Genomic DNA, 21,836 nt, shown 5'->3' on the forward strand with positions numbered 1-21,836 from the left:
TAGTTTGGTAAGGGTGCTGAGCTCTAGGGCAGTGTTCCCCAACCTTGGGCCTCCAGCTGTTTTGGGACTACAATTCCCATCAGCCTTGACCACTGGTCTTGCTAGCGAGGGATGATGGGAGTTGTAGTCCAAAAACAGCTGGAGGCCCAAGGTTGGGGAACACTGCTCTAGGGAACCCCTTAGGAACTGCTGGTCCATAAATGCCTTGTGAGGGTGCTTCCCCCCCAAAACTCCATTTGTTCTCCATGGAGCAGAAGCTGTAACTGGGGGAAAGGATGGATACGCAAAGTTATTCCAGCATCTGGGGAAATGGTAGGAATCATCTGAGAAACTGATTGACTGTGTCAGTTTCATGAGTAGAGAGGAGTCCTTCTCTCAGTTGTGAGTTTCATTGGAGATGGGGAGAGGGATACTGCAGATGAAAAGGCTTCCCCTCCATACTTTCATACAATTGAGATTAAAATGTGGAGGTTAATCATAACATTTAAATGTATAGAACCAACTCCAAAAATAGTGGGTGGAGCACCAAAAGTGTGCTTCCAGAGCAATGCACCTGCTCACAAGTGAAACAAATACAGAGGAAGGTTGAAAGAGGATTCTAAATCTACCTTCATTTATTGATTTTAAAAACCAAATGGTTTTTTTTTATTAAAAAAAGGTTAAAAAATTATTTAAACCTGATCTCCTGACTTTGCACATGCATAGCAACAATGGCTTAGTGTTGTGTGAAAAAATGTTCCAATGTCCATTCTCCTCTTCCAGGGTGGCCACAAATAGAAGATCAGCATTTTTTAAGTCTGAACTCAGACAAAGCTCCCCACTCCATAAACTGGAAAAACCTCTGGAGAAACAACCCAGTTGCAGAATATGTTGATGCTTGGATGCAGCAGTCACACCACTTCATATCGATGGGGAAAGAAATTTTAACAACAAACTAAGTGCAAACACCTCTTGCCATGCCAGAAACCAATTTGGATTTCACAGCACCTTATCAATATAGTTTAAGTTAATTCCTTTCTGAAGTCACATTGCTAAAAGGCACAGATCAAGGTATATGTCTAATCTATTTAATTAATGTGCTGTGACTTTCCTGTGTAAAGATGCATTTCCATTTTGGAAACTCATTAGTCATTCCATTACAAATTTCTTTGCAGTGACAAGGACTAAATAACAAGAGAGTCTTGAAGCACCTCAATGACTAAGGGTGGTATCCAACAGTGATGGTTTCCTGGAGGAAAGAATCTATCAGAGGAATGGGAAGGTAGGGATATTTTGGAGATCTATCATCCCTATGCAGTGCCCTGTGCTTCCCTTAAATCGGCTATGGGGGGTTGGGGAGAACTACTGGAGTTTTTGAGGTTACATGGAGTGCATATACTTCTGGTATAAATTCTGATTCTTCCTTCCAACTCAAATGAGAATGAATACATATTGTTGGTATGGGAGGAATCTCTTAATTCTCTTATTTAACAGACAGTTAGAGACAGCTAGTGTTTGTGGGCAGTAAAAAGCAATTTTGTGGGCAACTCACTCCAGAAAAAGGAAGATACCTATTATAAAAGGATTGTCTTTATTCCATGTAGAATAGTTGGCTTTCTATTTTTCAATATGGTTGTTACATGGGATGTGTCTGGATTTTTTTTTAAAAAACATTTCTCCATTTCTCTCTCTCCAAGTATTTTACTTAGACATCTTGGACATGTTCAATAAAACCCTCTAGACCATCCTTCTAAAGCCACATTTCTAAAGCCACATTCACAATGTATGTTCAAAGCACTGTAGAAGCTGCTTTAAAGAACCATGGCTCCCCCACAAAGAAGTATGGGAGCCCTCGTTTGTTAAGAGGGCTGAGAGTTGTTAGGAGACCTCCTAGTCCTCTCATGGAGGTGCAATTCCAAAAGTTGCTTATGAAGAGGGATTGGAAATTGGAGCTCTGTGAATAGAATGAGGTCGCCTAGTGACTCTCAGCACCCTTGGCAAATCTTTGTGGGGAGCCATGACTGTTCAGTGTGGTATCATAGGGCTTCAAATGTAGGATGTGCCCAAGTATGCTCTATTAATTTTGTCATCACAATGAAAAGCCTCACAGTACAGAGCCAAACACGACATGGCATGGGGAAAACTGTGAAACTGTTTTTAAAGCAGCTGCACGGGAGGCCTCACACAGTGTGGTGGTGCTGGAGGGAGCAGCTAATATTTTCTCCTATGCTCTGTGCTATTTACCTCACAGGGCAAACCCTGCAGGCACCTGCGTGATTGATGACCTGTGTGTTTTGGCAAGAGTGGGCAGTTGAACCGCCTTAAGGAAAATGTGACGAAATGGCATGCGTGGCGAAAAAGGGTTCGCCCCTGCTTCTGCCAGTGCTTTGGCCCTGCTCAAATCACCCTTTCCTCACAGCTGCTCTTAACACTTTTTGGGGGAAATGTGGAATATCTTGTTCATTGATCTCCATCACATCTAGTTTGGCCCTTCGCAATTGGCTCCACAAGAACAGACTCTATTGCTTCCTGCATCAAGCTTATTCCAGTATAATTTATTAGCAGAATCTTCTCTCAGCACCTGCTCATTACTCTGCTCTTCACAGCAGCAACCACCTGTGTTCAGTGACAGTTTTTTCCTTTCTCTGGTTACACCGCAATTGATGTTTTGTCTGGGCTATAGGGCATCTGGGTTACATAGCTCCCCAGCTTCTCATTAGGAGAAATGACTGTTTAATGTAGTGGATATCCCAAAGGGAAGCAAAAATACATCCAGAATCCACATGTAAATGACCTGAGGGCACAGCCATCCTTTGGGACAATATACCTTGTCAGGTATGTCATATATTTCCCTGCTATTATTTCTCCTCTCTGCTTCTTTATGAAAAGCATAGGCAGTAGAATATACCTCTGGTTTTTTTCCAGTGAGGCTTATATAGGAATCGTATATTAATGGTGGCTTGCATCTGGAATGCATGGTGGGTCGCTCTCAGAGCATATAAGATGATGTGGCATTCAGATTCCGTGGGCTGAATGCTGCATTTTGCTGTTCTCTTATCTTCTCAGCTGCTTCTGGTATGGGAACTGTCTGGTCTTCAGAAGATATTATCATAAAGCAGGAAGGGAAACATATGGTCTCTTAATTTGGTTATACACACTTATATTTCTCTTTTGTGAGAGATCCAGTTCCCTTGTTTCCGTAATGACTTCTCTTGAGGCTTTCTGTGTTGTCCATGTTATCTATGCACAACTGAGCAAAATATCACTCTGTTTATACATGCATCAGTTACAGGAACAATAGTGAAAATATATTCAGACCATGACCTTGCTTTTGCTATCTGCATACCAACCTCATAGTATTGTCAGCACATGGCATAGTTTTGCATACTGTTTTGTAGCTGAGGATGTATTTTATACAGTAATTGCTCTGTGGTGTGAAAACAAAACATCACTAATTTATGAAAAAAAATCACATTCAAAATGAGTCTGTGACTTTAGCTATTTCCCCCGGGGAACGTTTGGCTTAATTTTGAATTAGATGTTCTTCTGCATCCTGAATTGTCTTTTGCAGCCAAATCCAAAATCTTATTCCATTAAGGACTGGGAAAGTGCCTATTTAAAATTGCACATTATTTTCATAAATAAGATAAGACATCCTGACTTTTATTTCTTCTTTGCTCAAGAACAATGGGGTAAGAATAGGGATGGGCACATCCATTGTTTTTAGCTTCTAATTTTTTCCAGTCTGAAGTTCAGTTTTCCACATTTCCATATCAGCTTGCAAATCAATTTCCCACAATAAAATGCATTTTTTTGTATGTTACTTTCACTACAATGTGCATGTTTATGCTCATCTGCCCTGGTCTGTGTATATTTGTACACATTACTTGACTGGAGAACTGCACTGCAAAATTCAGAGAACAGAGAACTTTGAAGAATGGCTGCATTTAGGTCCATGCATTGTTTCAACGACTTGGTTGAAACTTTTGCAGGGATTCCAACAATTCTGTGGTGCTGGAGAGAGCGCCCAAGACGCAACCATTTTCAGTGGCGCATTCAGGTGCAAAAGCATCAAGCGTGTTCCTGAGTGATATGCACGCAGGAGAGAATCTGTTCTTGGTGTGGTATAGCAGCACCTGCTATGGAAAGCAATTTCCCAATCAGGTGCACTGGATGCAGACCAAGGTCATGTACTAACAATTTAGTTACTACAAAGGCATAACTGAACATGGATAAAACCAGTACAGCCAACAATTTAGATCAGGAGTTCCCAAACTGTGGTTCCTGGGCCACCAGTGGTTTGTATGCTTCATTAGCTGGGCCACGGCATGTGCACATTAAATACTCATTGTGGGTTTTAATTGTATTTTCATAACTTCTTGGTGTTTTGTTTTATTTTATTGTATTACAATTTGAATTTTGTAGAATGCAAATTGAAAACAATAGAGTGCAGTGTATAAGAAATAAAAGATGAAGCAGGGGGAGGGACAAAATAATACTGTGTTTGATTGATGATTTAAATGATAAATCTATGTGGGGATGGGGAGGATGTGGGGATGGCTTTGGTATATTTGCATTGTGATGTAATATAGAAAAAAAACAATTTTTTAAAGAAAAGATTCACTGCCATCATTTCAAAAGGATAAAGGTAGCATTTAATATAGCAATCTAAAATTTGCAATACGACAGTAGTGAAAAAGCTACTATCAAAGCAAAACTACATTTGTAGAGTGGCTACCATTTTAAATAAAGTATCTGGCTGGACAGAAATGCAGACATAAGTATAAGAATTAAATAAAGTCTGTGTTTACAAGCATGCATACTGACAGCATACAAATGGTGTCCTTTGCAGGACACATAGTCCCTCATGACTATAGGTAGTGATAGCAACCAATAGCTACCTCAAGTTTAAGCGACCTTGGTGTGTTTTCATTATACACTCATTTTCCCTTTGTACATTACGAAGGTTCCCTGACACACACACACCTGTTAGATGCTCCAGGGAAGACAAACTACTGAAATGTAGCAGATAACATTAATCTCTCTTATTATAACCAGGAAGCTAAAGCTCTACAGGGTTAGTAACAGGATAATTTTAATACAACAGATCAGAATATTTCTGGTACCAATAACATTAAGGCTTTAGGTGCCACTTATCCTTGGGAGCAAGGAGCTGTCTCCTGGATAAGGCTTGCTTAGAAATTAGATGAGAGATTACAGAACTTCCCAGAAGTATCATACCCAATTTCACAATTCAAAGTGAGAGAATGAACAAGTGGCAGAACACAGGTTGTATACAGATAAGGTCTCAAGTTGGAATTTCCTGTGGAGCAGGGCTCATGGTCTGAGAAAGACACAGGCCACAGACCCCAGAGATGTGTTCAAGACCCACTGCAAGTCACTGCTGACAGTGCATGGGCTCTGTAATGGCTCCTCATATCTCTGCAACTGTCTTTTATTCTTCCAGCTTTTACACATTTCTAGATTGTGGAGAACTTTGTGCTTTGGTGTTGTAGCTTTTAAGCCCTCTGGGTGGTAACAGCCACAATGCATTGTGGGTGGCACTGTTGCTCAACAGGAGATAACCAAAGAGTTAGCCAAGGATTGGTGACCTGGAGTTTTCTCATGCGGTTTGCTTTGAATGAGTTCACAGGCAGTCAGTTCATGGTAGAGGGTATCTAAGACTTCAATGATATGTGGTTTTCCTTTAAAACAGAAAAAAATGCAAATAGTGAATTGGAAGGTTAACAAAACAAAGACGAAGCAGTATGAATATCAATAACATGTCCTTTCTTACAAAACGTAGGCATAATTGCCAAAATTTGATGCAGACTTTTTGAAGGACTGCATTGTGAACACATTCTTGTTCATATCAAAGTGAAGCAGAGTGGAGCAATCTTCAGTTATCTTGGTTGCTCCTTCTGCTTCACACACTGTGGTCAGTTAATCCACATCCTTGAACACACAAAGATGAGTTTTGAAATGTATCTGTCTCTGTATGTTGGCAGTGTGCTGTAAGGCTAAACCCCCTGAAGCTGTAGTCACAAATAAATAGCCACAGATAAAGCCTTTGGGCTGTAAAATTAATCTCATGCCTCAATCAAAGTTGAGTTCCCACTACAATGAGAGAAAATTGCTAACCAAATCCACCTGGTAACATTTGATTGTGGGTGCTTCCAGTCAGGTGCTGAATATTGCAAATGGGTTAATCAGATTTTTCAACCCAGTCATTGGCAACATGGGTTTTGTTTTTTTTAATAGATAGCTTATCTAGTTTTCCATGGAACAGGTAAGTCCAGATAAAATGGGCGGAAATATGGGCTGGAATTTTAATGCCAGCGATGTCCTGCAGATGCTGCGCACAAAGATTTCGAGATGCAATTTGTGCAGTAGTGAGTACAAAGAAAGTTGATGTTGCAAATGAGGCAGACTTAAAATAGAATGCTTGTGGGTTGAGTTTCTTTTCATTTGTGATGCAGAGAATTCTATTTGTTGGGGAAAGAAGCAGGGAGGAGAAGGAAGTAAGGGAAGAAATGGGAAGTAAGGAGGGAACTGCACTGTAAGCTCCACACGGGACTGTTGACAAAAGCAGCAGACCTCCAAGAAGTTCAAGGTGCACACATGCTCCTCACAAAGCTACAATTCCCAGATTTCCCTGGGAATGTAGATTGATCATCAGACAGCTCCAAAGATTGTAGCTCTGTGAGGTGTATAGGGGTCTCCTGACACTTCTCAGCAGACTTAACAAACCACAGTCCCCACAGTCTTTGGGGGAAGCCATGTCTGTTTAAAGTGGTATGATAGAGATTGAAATGTATAGTGCAGACAGGGCCAATGTTACAATTCCCAGCAACAGTGCCCAGAATTCTTTGAGTGTAAAATGTGTTCTGAATGTGTTTTAAAGGTACGGGGCAGGATTTAACTAAGGAGCCCCATGAGCATAAGCCCTGCAAAGGGACTTCCACTTGTGCAGTGGGCCTTTCCCTGTTCTCTTCCCCCTGCAGGCCCCCTAAATTGCCTAAATGGGGCAGGATGGAAGAACCCCTAGAACAGCACACAGGAGGGGGAGGAGGGTGGTCATTGTGCCTGGGGAAATGCTTGGCCTAACTATCACCTTAGCATCATGTTGAACTCTTCCCATAGCGTCTTCTCAGCTTAAGTCTCCTAAAAAATTCAAAGAAATTTCTCTTCCATGCCACTCCCTCAAGAAAACAACAGAAAACTAGGCCTCACTTTTGTAGGGGCCAGGATATTTTTAGGGAGAGGATTTTGGCACAGCCTTAGTTTATTTGCCATTTATTGAAGGACTCTTATTGAAGGGTTCAAATATCCAGATGCCTAGTACTAAGGGACAAGGAATCCCTGCTGGAGACAAAGAGATAATGAAAAACAAAAACAAAAAACCCTTCTGTATGCATTAATTCCCTCCTATTACTTGCATTTAGATCATTCAGACTAAATTTTGAATCGTTATCTCATATATTTTCATCCATTCTTCAACCCATTTTGCTCTATGAAAAGCTCTGCCTTTCCCTGCAGACTGTCTATGTGTAGCATGCCAGTTCCTTCTCAAGGAGGTCAATGCAAAAACTTTGCAATTAGAAACCAAGTAATCAAATAAAATCCATCAGGTCATAAAGGTTCTCGTAACAACAGCTTATGCACAGTGGGGCTACCGCCGGAGGAGAGGACTCAGCAGCTTTAGGCTTTGCATATGAACATGAAAGGTTATTACAGAGAAGATCTGACCCACTTCCTTCACTAAAGGATGCTACTTTCCTCTATATTCTCTTTTGTTACACTGTAGGGAGGAAAGAAACTTTTATGCAGTAAAGAAAAATTAGCCAAGAGGGTGTGTTCTATTTTCTCACATATCTGTACAATCCCAATGAAAAGGAATAGGTTGAATATGCATTTGGGCAAAGCTTACAGTCAATGATAAAAAGACTGAGTGAGAGGGAGGTGTCTCCAGTTATGCACAAAGTTCATGCTAATGGCAGAATCTAGTTATGTTTCCATTTCCATGTAATTTCAAAGATGGGAAGACCTTCGATTTAATAGATGTCTTCAAGTAACAATTCCCCGTCTCTCAAAGCACAGCAATGGTGAAATTAAGATTTTATTTATTTCTCACCAAAAGTGTCAAATGACAAAAAGCATCTCCCCTGCAACTTGCTTTATGTCAGGACAGCAATTAGACATGCTGACCCTCTAAACAAAAACAGGAAGTGGTGCCTTCTCTATCAAGGTTGCTCCCTCATTTGCCTTCCTACAGCCCTAATAGCTGCTCGCCCATCTCATCTTTTCTCTTGCCCAACTATCAGAGAACGGTCATGGGGGTCTTTATTAGCTCTATCCTTTGACCAATGCCTGAGCTCATAGAAAACCTTGCTTATCAGCAGGTGCTTAGATGAATTTCCTTAACTGGACCTATCCCTGGCTCTCAGGAGTGTAACATCTTCTCTTTATCTCAGGGATGGGGAAATTATGGTCCTTCTGATATTCTTGTACTCCCAACTCCCACCATTTCTGGCCATTGGCTATGTTGGCTAGCTATGATGGGAGTTGTGAGTCCAACAACATCCAGATGGCTACAGCTTCCCCATACCTTCCCTAAGCCATTTCTGGCTAACAAAAGAATGTACCAGGCAGTGCTGGAATGAAAAGTCTCTTCCATCCACTGCAATAGCAAAATCATGTTCCCCTCCAAATTGCTGCTCTAGGCGGCCTCTCTATGGGCAGTGACACCTAATGGCAAGGCTCTCCATGCATGGCTTTACTTGCTTACCATGTTCTGGATCACAGCAGGATTCCAAAGTGCTCAGTAAGATTTTCCCCAAGGCGTGCTTAGATATGTTCTTCAAAACACAAAACATTAGGGAACATTTAGCTTCAACAGAGGCTTATAGGCACACTTCTAAAGAGAAAGCACATTAGTAATCCCTAAACAAAAAAGGAAACTTGGTCTCCCTAAACAAAAAAGGAAACTCAATACAATATCTAACAAAAAACCCCCCACCTCATATTCATTTTTTTGTTTATTTAAAAGATCTGTACTGTGCCTTTTCCTTACAAAAAGCTAAAGACTGCTAACTATAAACTGGCAGAAACATGATTTATTTTTAGCATTCTTTTATTCTTTGTCATGTTTTGACCAAGAGATAAACTCTAGAGTGCAGTTTCAGAGAGTAGTACCTATGCAATGATGCATGGAAACACCTGGGTGCATGGTTGTACACAACAAAGAATGCAAGCAGAGGATATGGAATAAAAACAGCATTCAAAGTGATTGTGGGCTAATGCATAATACTAATGGCAGTTTAAGCAAATGTGTAAGTGGATAGCATATCAATTTGCAATGGAATAAGTGAGTCCAGTTCACATATGGCCTCAGCACATGAGTTTTGTGCACATGAGGGTTTAGCCTACCACATCACTTGTAAAACTTGTAAAGTATATATAAGGAGGCCTCTCATGTGAACCTGCTACCTGTTTTGGGGGCACTACATGGCAGAACAGAGTCTCAAACAAAGACGTGCTCTCCCAAGCCCACATTCCCAGCACGTTTGCACTTGTGTCTCAGCGACATCTATGCTGACTTGGTTATGTACACAGAATGGAAGATAGCAGGATCCCCAAGGACATGCTCTATGGGGAGCTGGCTTCAGGCACCAGGCCTGCTGGCAGACCAACTCTGCATTACAAAGATGTCTACAAATGTGACATGGAGGCTGGAACATTAACCCCCTGTGTGGGTATCCCTTGCAGACGACTGGAGTGCCTGGAGACAGACAGACAGGTTGTGTATCCACAGCAGTGCCCAGAGGAGAAATGACAGCTGAGAGGAGTGCAGAGAGAAGAAACAACATGGTGCAGATACCTTCATCTGCCCCACCTGCAATAAAACATGTCTCTCCCATCGCTACAGCCACAGCAGGCACTGTAACTCTCCAACAGTACCCCTGATGGTGCACTCTTCCATTGTCTCTCGAGACAGATGGATGCAAACAATGGATATCTGAACACAGCTTATCCATATGTGATCAAACTGTATTACAGTGGTACCTCGGGTTAAGAACTTAATTCTTTCTGGAGATCCGTTCTTAACCTGAAACTGTTCTTAACCTGAAGCACCACTTTAGCTAATGGGGCCTCCCACTGCCGCTGCTGCGCAATTTCTGTTCTCATCCTGAAGCAAAGTTCTTAAGCCGAGGTACTATTTCTGGGTTAGCAGAGTCTGTAACCTGAAGCATCTGTAACCTGAAGTGTCTGTAACCCGAGGTACCACTGTATTTTGGCTGGCACCGAGATAACAGAGGAGTGAAAAGCAGAAATACATGAGTCATAGGCAGCAACAGAGCACAGAAGCAAGGACTGGACCTCATGAGAGTGAGGATTTTTTTTTTTAAAAAAAGATATTTATTAAGGTTTTACAAAGAAGAGAAAATTACAGAATATAAAAAACAAGAGGGGAAAAAAAGAAAAATACAAAAAATACAAAAATACATAGAAAAAAAAGATACGAAATACAGAAAAAATATATAGAAAAAATTAAAAACAAATCAATTTTTACATGGCTTAAATTTCGTTTGCTTATTTCCCTGACCTCCTCACACCTCCCTTTTTTGTATTCCCTTTCACATGGTTAGTTCAGCAAATCTTTACCCTCTTTCATTTATCTTAACTCCATATCTCAACATATTTTTCAGGATGCAGAAGTCCTCTCGAAGGCAGCTTTGGTGTCTAGAAACCCCCCCAGCCCCCCTCATCTTCAAATATTCCTATTCATCAGTGAAAGCAAGAAATGAAACCGTTCTCCCTCAGGGTTACAAGAGTGCCATTCAGTTTCATGTGAGAGAACAATAGCCTTACCGATTCCCAAGACCCTAACAATGTGGGGGCATTCTGTGCATTCCCCCCAGGGTGCTGTAATTCACCCTATTCATTGACAGATCTTATCACCATCTTGAGCTACAATATATGACAGCATACAGGACTCATGACACTGTTCTCAGAGTGGTGTGACACACTGCTTGATGGATCGTCTGCTAAGCCGAGATGACTTTCAGTGAGACTGCCGGTCAATGAGGGACATGTCACAGAATCCTGACACAGAACGCAGCAATGCTTTCTGCCAATCATAATCAGTCATGGCGCTTTAATAGCATATCCTTTGTGGGATTGTTATTGATCCAAAGAGCAAGCACTGCCACACTCAGAATATGAAGGCTCGGCCGAGCCGGGCAGCGAGTTAACATATAGAAGAAAGCTACACTTACTCTGGAGAGCCTCCAGAAGCACGGAGGCATATTTCAAGCATGATAAAGCAATCATCAAGTCAATCATATTCACAATAAATAACAGCTTTGCATGCATTTAAAAGCAAGAGGAGTGAACTCCAGATGCAGATCCAGAGCAGGTCCATTTGCTTTGTTGAAATGGTTTTGAAAGACCTTGCTTCTCACAGTCACCATGACTCCAGTCCTACAAATCAATGAAAGCAACTTTTTAAAATGATCTACCCTTAACGTCTTGTTGTATATATAATATTTGTACAGCTTGTTATATGTAAAATCATCTGATCACTAAATGCCCTAGGATGCTTTCAGGAAAATACATGTGTCTTCCGTTCCACTAAAGGAGGAAATCCATGCCATGCTGTGTCTACTGTTCTGTCAGCACAAGTAATTTCAGCCTGCCAGATGGAACAATTGTGCACTGAGAAGGGATGGGGAGAAATTCGATTCAGCTTGAATTTAGAGGCGTATCTGTTATATTTACACTTCCTAAAACAATTATGAGAACTGAAACACAATCATCCTTCAAAATTCCATATTTTGTGACGAGATCTCCAACCAGTGCTTATAAAAAATACACACATTGCAAGTAAGTGTGCATAAAAAATGAATGTAGTAGTGCAACTAACATACCAACTGTGCTACATTAGGTAAAATAGCTTGCAAAATGTGTACATTGGTCAAAACTGCCTGGGATTGAATCTGGGACCTTCTACATGCAAATTATCCCAAGCACAGATTATCCCATGAGATCACCCACTCACTTGCCTGCCTGGATAATTTTTTAAAAGTTTTATTGATTTCCTACCCCTACCCTCAAGTATATCATAATTCATGCATTCACATGAGCATTCATACAACCTTGTGGGAAGGCTCCCTTCCTTGCTTGGGTAGATATTTCCATTATTCTTTAAAACACTTAAAAAAAATTATATGCATAGCTTTTGTCTAGCACATAAATCAGTATCTCTCTTTCTCTCTCTTTAAAAAAAATAATCTTTAGGAATAACATTAACTAGAATGGTAGCTGCTTACAACCTGATCAAGCCAATTACCCACCTTTTAATATAGACATGTAAAAGAATAAAATAGAAAAGTGAGCAGACTTTCCCATCTTGTAACCATCCTTTTTCTGCATGTTTGTACAGCATTGATGCTGGATCAGGTCTAGCACTTCCATGGTTGTGCTAATGATGAAGCTGCCACCACTATTACTGCTTTTTAAAAAATCAGGGTTGGAGGAGTTGTGATTCTCACAATGCTGATTTCCGTGCAAGGTATCAAAGGGGTGTGCAATCCCCCTTCAACTGCTTCCCTGCACTCATCCTTATGTGCTTGCAGTGGGTGGGAGAACAATGATGGGAGGAAGGGAGAGCAGGGCTTCAGAACTCCTTCCCTGTCTATTGCTCCTTCCATCTAAATCACATAATAACTTGGGCCAGGGATAGCTCAGTTGGCAAAGCACGAAACTCGTCATCTCAGAGTCGTAGGTTTGAGCCCCACATTGACAAAATATCCCTGTATTGCAGGGGGTTGGTCCCTTGTGATTCCTTCCAGCTCTACAACCCTGTGGTTCAAAGGCAATGAGAAGTTCCTCCCCTCTTCGGATGTTCACTTTCCCACTTTCCCAGACTTGGGTCTTCTCCAAATGTATAGTTTTGCCCCACTCACACTAAACATTTGCATAGCAGCTTTAAGTGTTCAAAGCACTTCGCATGGGTTAACTAGTTGCAATCTTTACAACAACCCTGCAAAGTCAGACAGTATTATTATATGTGGGGGCTGAGAAAGAGTGCCTAAGGCCACCTAGCGAATTCATGGCAGAGGTGAGATCCAAACCAAGGGCTTCCTGATTTGCAACTCAGTCTTTTAACTGTGATGCTACGACAGTTCACATGAAGTAGCCTTGTTAAGAAAGCTACTCGCAAGAAGCTTTCCCTCTGCACAGACACACAAATCAAATACTCTCAAGCCCTGGTATCAACTGCTCTGAATGGGGAAGCAGATTAACAGTTATTTTAGATCAATCTGAAGCAATCTCAGACCTAAACCTTCCTTAGGAGAGAGAGAGGATGAATATCTCTGATGGGAAAGCTATTCATCTGGATGTTTGGGCTGTCATTTCCTAATGCAGCCATGCGCTGCCAAGCTTTCCTGCAGCAAACTCAAAATGACACTGGATGTGGCCACCTAATGGAAAGCTCATGGAAAGATACACAGTTGTGTATCCATACGGAGGGTCAGGGTCCAGACTCTCAGCTACCTCCCACTATTTTCTTGCCATACCAGGTCCCGAAGTTGCTGAAGCAGCTGCAAAACATCCAAGAGCTTTTCTTCCACCAGGGACAGCCTTACTCTCTCTGTCTCCAACATCTGCATCTCCATCTTCAGCAATTCAGTCTCCTCCAACTTCTGCTGCAGTTCCCCTAGCAATGGGCCTTTCATCTGGACAACGATAGATGACATGAAAAGTACTGGAGCACAAGCATTAAATATATTCCCCAACTCTTTAATCAGCGATAAATGCCCATTATGAACATGAACTTAATTTTGCCAAGTGGAAAGTGTCACTAAAGGATATAGTGAGTAGGAAGTAAAGGCAAAGATCCGCATTCTGGGCCTTTTCTGTGGTGGCTTCCTGATTGTGGAATGCTCTCCCCAGAAAGACTCACCTGGCACCATCATTATATGTCTTTAGGCACCAGGCAAAAACATTCCTCTTTACCCAGGCTATTAAATAATCTATGGCCTGTAAAAGTATTTGGGAGAGGACTGCTGTTATTATGACTATCTTATTATTAGGCTGCCTGTCAGTATGCTTTTTATTGTGTTTTTATCACGGATGTTCTGCAACGTGTTTTTAATGTTGTCTACCGCCCTGGGATCTTTTGATAAAGGGTGGTATACACATTGAATGAATGAATGAATGAATGAATAAATAAAAAAAATGGGAATTTCATGGGCTGTTTAACATGGCCAAGATCGTCTGGGGATTTCAGGTTTTCTGAGTGCGCCTTGTAGGTTCACATATATTTTCAAAAGGAAGCAATACAGATAGGATTGACCTCTTCCACCACCAATTCTGTCCCATGGCTTTTATTGCACCTGTATGCCTGGTGGTTCCACTGTAGCAGAAATAAAATCAAGATCTCAGCTGGTGTTTTTCATTCTCCTTGAGCCATTAGTATTTTGCAAAGCCCTTACTTAACTAAACACATGCTTCACTGCACTCTGTGAAACACTTTTGATTGCTTAAAGTTTAAGTGTATGAACCATTTAGCAGGAGAGAAAATATTGGCATATACATTAACTTCAGGGGGACCACCTGTGTGATCAAGTTAAACATGCACTTTAGAATTGGTTGCCTCTTTCTTTTAAGAACATAGTCAAGGCCTTCATTGAATTGAAGGTCATGTCAATACCCACTTCCACCCAGCTGGGTCTAAGTAAACATCTTTGTCACCAAAATATTCATTTCCTTCACACGTGCACATGCCTAACCATGCCTACTCAGAAGTAAGTCCTAGTGAATTCAATGGGGCTTATTTCCAGGTAAGTGCAGTGTTAATGTTACAATGCAGGAAGCAGAGCCACTGAATCTTGGCGCCTGTGCTGAATACAGTGGTACCTCAGGTTAAGTACTTAATTCGTTCCGGAGGTCCATTCTTAACCTGAAACTGTTCTTAACCTGAGGTACCATTTTTGCTAATGGAGCCTCCCGCTGCCACCACGCCACCACCGTGTGATTTCTGTTCTCACCCTGAAGCAAAGTTCTTAACCCGAGGTACTATTTCTGGGTTAGCGGAGTCTGTAACCTGAAGTGTCTGTAACCTGAAGTGTCTGTAACCCGAGGTACCACTGTAATTCAACACACAAGCTTCATCTTGAATCTTCTGTGTGGTCACAAGTTCCATTCAGTTTAACAGCTAATCATGGGGCAATGCTCTTGAACATGGACCAGTTCGTGCTCTATTTAAGCAATACTGTCATTATTATTTTTAAAGGAGAAATATGTTCCCCAAAACTGTGACAGCTTGCCTATTTAATGAGGACACTTCCAGACAAGCTGTTTATTCAGCATTTATATGGGGAGGTATCCAACATAGTGCCGTGGTAATAATTCAAGCAGCACAAGCATTTAAGCTTGCCAGATGGAATGATCCCCCCGCTCCCCTGTGTTGTTTTAGGGGTTCTCCTGACCCTTGTGGAGCCAATTTGTGCAACATAGGAGCACAGGGGGAAGAGAGGGGGTATGCCCCCTTGCACTAGCATAAATCCTTGTGTGGGCTTCCACTAGTGGGGCTCATCAGTTGAATCCCACCCACAGGTATGTTTGCAGGAAGATTAGACAACATTGCATCAAGCAACTGTTGTTCCAGGCTTTCCAATGCATTTCCTCATCACTTTCCTTCTTGCAAAAAGGCCAATTTAGAGTGAGGTGGGGAACCATGTTGGTTGCACAAGAGCTCCAAATCAACTTTGTGACAGGTCAAATGTGCCTCACAGGCCCCCCAAGGTTGTTAAACCATGTCTTAGCCTAGGGCAAATGCTCCTTCTCAGCTCCTCTGTCAATCTGCAGCATGGGTAGAGGACATCTGCCAAACAGTGATTTCTGCACTCCCATTTCCACATGCATTTCCAATGCATCGAAACACATAAACAAATAGTTGCCCTCAGCGTTTGTCTGTATCAGATTCGCCTCCAGGGAAGTAGCTATGATTCCCAAGAACAGTGTGACTCTGCGGTAGATTACTTTCACTGCACTCCCCCCCCCCCAACTTGGTCTAGCAAGGTTATTTTCCTATTCACTACTGACACATTACAAGAGAGGTGTCCCCAAATCCAGAATCCATTTCAAAGTCTATATTTCCCTCTATCCATTAAACCAGTAGTAAGGAAACTTTTTCAGACCAAAGGATGTGTTCTCACATTTATGGACCATCTCCTGGGGCCCACAATGGTAGGCAGGAACTAGGGATGCAAGACTGCCTGTTTTGGTTCTCTCGCTTCTCATTTTTCAAATCTTAAAATCAGTTCTCCACATTTCTGCAGGAAATTTTCATTTAAAACAAAAAAAAAACTCTCATGAAAATTCCATGGCACTTGTGCATATTTATCCTAATAAACACATTTTTGACTAATGTACGCATTTTTGCAAGCAATCACTCCTAATACGATGCATGTTTGTAAGTTTTTAAAGTAATATATTCATTCCTGTGCACTAATGTTCACACACACACACACACACACACACACACACACACTGGTTGGAGAACTACATAGCAAAACCTGGATATGCGTGAATTTTGATGGATTGTTTTGGTTTGGTTTGCGTATTGCTTCAGAGAGTACAAATCCAATAGATTTGATTCAAACTGAATCTCTCTCCTGTCCCCAGCAAGGAGAGGCAGATAGGGTGGAACCACAGGAGTGGTCTGTAGAAGGATCTGTCCTGGACAGAGTCCCAAATGCCAGCCAGAGAGGCCAGGAGGACTGCATTTGCTTCACGCGAAGCAATTAACAGGACCACACACCAAGACCCTCAAAAACTGTGTCCCTCTTTAGCCACGCTGTCGGATCTCTTGAGCTTCAATTCGACACATGCTTACTTTGACTGTGTGAATATTCCACAGTGTTCTCTATTCTCCGCCTGTTTCTCCTTGTTTGGAACAGATAAACAAAGGCAATTACGAGCTCTCTTGCAAGTATCCACTAGTCCTCAGCTTATCAAGAAGCTAATTGCTACCTGCCTTTTCAGAACCAATGAAGAAATTCCACAAAGCAACTCAGGGTCTTTATCATGTTGGACACACACAGCTTGTTTTCTCCTTGATCAATGCTATTGAATGGTGCTGTAATTATTGTACAAACTGTGCTGCAGCCACAAGTTCATAATTTTCTTTGAAGTTTATGTAACACTACAGGCTGGATGTAGATGGTAATGCTTCTCATCCTTTTAATCATGGTTGCTGCTACAGATTTTTAAAGGTCCTGGTGGCAGAAGTGCAATTGGAATTGGCCAGGATCCACATATGCTGGTAATGGGCATCTCTGAAAGCCACTATTACATCACAATTGCCACTGGAAAACAGAGAGTTTTGAAGCACAATCCAGATTATCACCTTTAGGTTTATGCAAGGCTTAGAAAGGGCTATTTAGACTACTACCACACTCCCATTTCCTCCCAAATACCAAAAGCACATTCCCTCCAACAGCCACTGGAGGCACACAGTTTTTAAAAATTGGTTTTCTGGCTTGCAGCTCTACAATATGGTTGAATATAGAATTGATGTTGCATAAGGTCCATCCATGGGACGCGGGTGGCGCTGTGGGTTAAACCACAGAGCCTAGGACTTGCTGATCAGAAGGTTGGCGGTTCGAATCCCCGCGACGGGGTGAGCTCCCGTTGCTCGGTCCCTGTTCCTGCCAACCTAGCAGTTCGAAAGCACATCAAAGTGCAAGTAGATAAATAGGTACCGCTCCGGCGGGAAGGTAAACGGTGTTTCCGTGCGCTGCTCTGGTTTGCCAGAAGCGGCTTTGTCATGCTAGCCACATGACCCGGAAGCTGTACGCCGGCTCCCTCGGCCAATAAAGCGAGATGAGCGCCGCAACCCCAGAGTCGGCCACGACTGGACCTAATGGTCAGGGGTCCCTTTACCTTTAAGGTCATTTTGAAATAAAGACAACAGATTGGTTCTGATATAATGGAACCCTAGTTTGGTGCTACATGATCAAAGCCCCAGTCTATTTAATTCCCTCTCCCGCTTTAGCCCCCTCTTTCACTTTTGATTTGGCCATGATTGCCCACTGTGGATGCCACATCAAACTATGGTTTAATGCAAGATTGAAACTAAGGAAGGGAATGAGAGTGTGGTGGGTGGAGGGAGGAGGATGTGCACATGTGAGTACTGGGTCCATTCACACACCACCAAACCATGGTTTGACATTATTACATGACCATGGTTCCTCCATGCAAAGATAGTGTTTGTGTATGAGCAGCTTTTATGCCCAATTGCTTTTGCCTGTATAAAGATTAGGCATCTTCTTGGTGGATGAAAGCAACTCCACTTTTTGATTCATTTGTCTAGCAAAAGCCACGTATTAGTCTCTATGCCACTGGCAATATTTTATCACTTTCGGCTTGGTAAAGCATCAACTTATCTTCAAAATTTACTAATGTTTTCTTCAATCTATCATTTATGACCTGACACCTTCATTAAGATCTTTCTTTGGAGGACAGCTCTTTGAATTTACTGCTGCTACGTACTGGAGCATACTTAAAAAGGAATCAAAGTTAACAACCTTTTTCATCTCCTGGCCTTTGTACTTTTAGATTGGATCAATTATTGATCCATACGTGTGGCTGTTACTCTTGGCCGGCCTGCAGCTGAAGGGAACTTTGTTGTGCTTCATTTGTTTGAACGGCCTTTAAAGGTACGGTTTTGAACGCATAAATAAGAGCACACCATGCCATTTAGGTACAGTTTTAGCAAACTGCCTACAGAAAGTGACAGTCTGGCAGTAATTCCTATATTAACTTAAAAGCTTTATGTATAATTGAGTCGGAGGCTATTTCAGCCCACTCTTAGATTTTATTCCAGGTTCAGAGATGCTTGATATTTACTGATGGGGGGGGGGATATCATAATTGTTACACTATAAAATTATACACACATAGTCCAAGATGCACAGATCTTTTGAAAATTCTGAGAACTGAATCATTCCATCCAATTTTTGAGGCATGGAATCTGCCTCTTAACAGTAATCAGCATAGATTGGACAGACTACTGGGCTTTGGGACTTCAACCTACACATGCCCAAAGCAGCCTCATATTGCATTCTTGCTGAAGCTATTATTTACATGTACTGTATCTACATACAAATATACATTCCCAATATATACTGTGTCACTCCACAGTGGCACGACAGTGGCACGCAACAACTCTGCCAGCCAGCTATGGAGGATGTCGTAAGAGAACGTAGGTGATATCCAGCAAGACAGTTACACTAGTGCAAGGATTTCTGCTTGTGCAATGGACGTTCCCCTCCCTCTTCTCTCCCCTCCACACCCTGTGCCCTCCCCAAATCTATTCCAAAAGAGTTGGGGAAACAGATTTGGGAGGGTGTGTGTGCAGAGAGAATTTCTCTTGGAGAAGAGAGGGAGGGCAAATTCTGTCCTTGCGCTGGCTGATCTAATTCACTAGATAGTGCCCTACGCGTTTCAGAGTCTTGTTGAGAAAGAGACAGAAATAGAGATTAGCATTGGCTGTGATCCAGAGGGCTGTGCAGCGACCAGCAGAGAGAGAGAGTGGCATCCACCTGTCCTCCTACCACTGGCATCACTGTGGTTTACTAGGGGGCAAAGGCGAGAGGTGATGGAAGGGATGGCTGGGAGATTGGCACAATGCAGATGCACTGGGAGAAGTGCTGCATTGGCTTCACCAGTTCACCGAACTCCCCGCCACCTCACCCCTCCTGGTAAGCCGCAATGGTACTTGGGAAGCCAGGTGTGGCCCTGGTGTCCCTTTCTGCCAGCTGCTCCCGATACTGTGCAAAAAGTGAACATGCACAGCAGAGCTTCTGAGCACCTCCAGCTGAAACCACTTGTTTGACAAAAAACTCCTGAAATGTGAAGGGTTTTTGGAGGTCACTTCTGACAAAAGCTGTGATCAGAGACAAAACAAGGAGATCAGCAATATTCATGCACTCTATTGGATCTCAGCTAGTCTTCAGTGACACACTGCATTTGCTCCCCCCCCAAAAGGCATAATACACACACATCTACCTCTTCCATATTTGTTCCCAGTGTTTTCACTTCTTGCCCTTTCATCTCAAGCTGTTCCGTTAACTTTGAGAGTCGCTTAACTAGTTCCACAATGGTGTTCTCACGGTCGTCCTTTCTGATGTTCTCAAAGGAGGCCATCAGCTTCTTCAGAATTGTGTCATCACACCTGTGGGCAGAAAGACTCCAGTGACTGTGTGTTTCTCCACTGTAGCTTCATAAAGTTAGAAATGAATGCTCTTCGTTGCACAGCATAAAATATTTGAACTGTGCACCCCTGGGAACAAAATCCCTTTCTGAAACAAAACAGGATTCAACTGCATAGACAAGAAATGAAAGCATGTCTTTCTCTGTCTTTTGCTTTATTTTTGATTGTAAGTCACTTTGGGTTGCTCTGGTCAAGATAAAGCGACTAACAAATTTAAATAATAATAATAATAATAATAATAATAATAATAATAATAATACTTGTGGAATCTCCACCATTTGAAAAATAGGCCATGAGAAATAATTCTGCTAATGAAATGTGGAATTTAGAACTAATAAGAAATTGTTTTTATTTAAAAGAATTTATTCACCAAATTGTGGAATGCAATTGTGGTTGCAATCCCAGAAAGTTATGTGCTTAGACAATGGGGCATGGGGCATGCAGCTGGAGATATCTTTGAAGTTCCTCTACAGCAGCAGCTCACAGGGTTTCACAGGCAAGCTGGTTTTCGTGTTTAAGGTCAGCTTGCCTGTCGAGTTGCGTGAGTGACTACAGTGGAAGCTGCAGAGACACCTTGGCTTGCATGCACAGTTCTCCCCGAACGCGCTGCTATGCTGTCTAATATTATAGGGCTTGGCATTACTCTCTGGCGTTGAATCAGATTAATTTCATTTACCATCTGAACCTTGTAGATGCCAGGGAAAGCAGTGTGGGAAGCTCAGTTCTCATCCCTAACATCTACTTGAATCAGATGGATTTAATTAACATATGTTCTACAACTACAGGGGATAATCACTGATGTACTCAGTGTACTACCACCCTTTTGATTTGATACAACCATATTGCATGTTCTGCTTCAAATGCAACTGGACCTGTGATACATCATTAATTGCCCCCAGTAGCTTTCTCAGACAATGAAGAAGTGTCCTACAAAAGCTCTCGTTGGGACATACCCACTACTGCAACAGGGAAGTCTGGCGAGGAGTTTCTTCACTTCGGCCACCTGGGATTGCTGTTCCCCTGACCATTTCTCCTCTTCTTCATCAGAAGCAGCCTGGCCTTCCACAGAACGAAACATTTGTTCTTCCCCTGGAAACAAAGAACAACCTCTTCCTAAAATCTAGCGGCGCTCACCGTAACACCTTCTTCAAACAGTAGTTTCAAATGAGATTCAATTTAAGCAAGATCAAGTGGGTAATCTTAAATGAATAATTGGCAGAAATGCTAAAAGTTTCATTACTAGATAGAAGAGAACTTCCCCTTGGGAAGACTTAGCCAAAATGATGACACTGTTACATTAAAAAAAAATATACACCCCAAGCTCCTGTCACTTTCTTAATTGGCTCAATATGTCTGAAACTGCCTCTATCTAAGCCCTTTGCAAATGAATGGAAGGCACACTAAAGTACCATTCCCATTCATTACCGCGGAGTTTGCTCAGGAGGAAGTGAAATACTATGTCAACTTCTGCATCAGAGTCGACTAGTGGCAAGCCAAAAAGAGTCTGAGAAGGCTTCCTGGTTGTGAATGGATCCCCGCTCAGCCCTGTTCCAGTATAGGACCAAATACTA

The 21,836-nt window shown here is 42.1% G+C and overlaps 1 protein-coding gene and 1 long non-coding RNA gene across 13 annotated transcripts in view; one reads left to right on the forward strand and one right to left on the reverse strand.

Moving 5' to 3' along the window:
- The window catches only part of LOC128408275 (uncharacterized), a 39,518-nt gene that overhangs the window by 3,546 nt on the left and 14,136 nt on the right, over positions 1–21,836 (forward strand). The window contains exons 3-4 of the long non-coding RNA XR_008329015.1: positions 763–1,050; positions 1,155–1,261. This is a non-coding gene — a long non-coding RNA (uncharacterized LOC128408275). The remainder of the gene's footprint in view (positions 1–762; positions 1,051–1,154; positions 1,262–21,836) is intronic.
- EFCC1 (EF-hand and coiled-coil domain containing 1) overlaps positions 4,612–21,836 on the reverse strand; it is a 61,598-nt gene continuing 44,373 nt past the window's right edge. The window contains exons 4-9 of one of the 12 annotated variants that reach the window (XM_053377739.1): positions 21,219–21,354; positions 20,061–20,226; positions 13,563–13,721; positions 8,768–8,837; positions 7,094–7,143; positions 5,582–5,684 (exon numbers count right to left, since the gene is read on the reverse strand). In XM_053377739.1, the coding sequence (XP_053233714.1) occupies positions 7,130–7,143; positions 8,768–8,837; positions 13,563–13,721; positions 20,061–20,226; positions 21,219–21,354 (545 nt within the window). In that variant the 3' untranslated portion in view covers positions 5,582–5,684; positions 7,094–7,129. The other 11 variants (XM_053377743.1, XM_053377738.1, XM_053377736.1 and 8 more) reach the window with 11 other exon arrangements.

The sequence above is a fragment of the Podarcis raffonei genome, chromosome 2 (genome assembly GCF_027172205.1).
Source record: "Podarcis raffonei isolate rPodRaf1 chromosome 2, rPodRaf1.pri, whole genome shotgun sequence".
In the NCBI taxonomy this organism is placed as follows: Eukaryota; Metazoa; Chordata; class Lepidosauria; order Squamata; family Lacertidae; genus Podarcis; species Podarcis raffonei.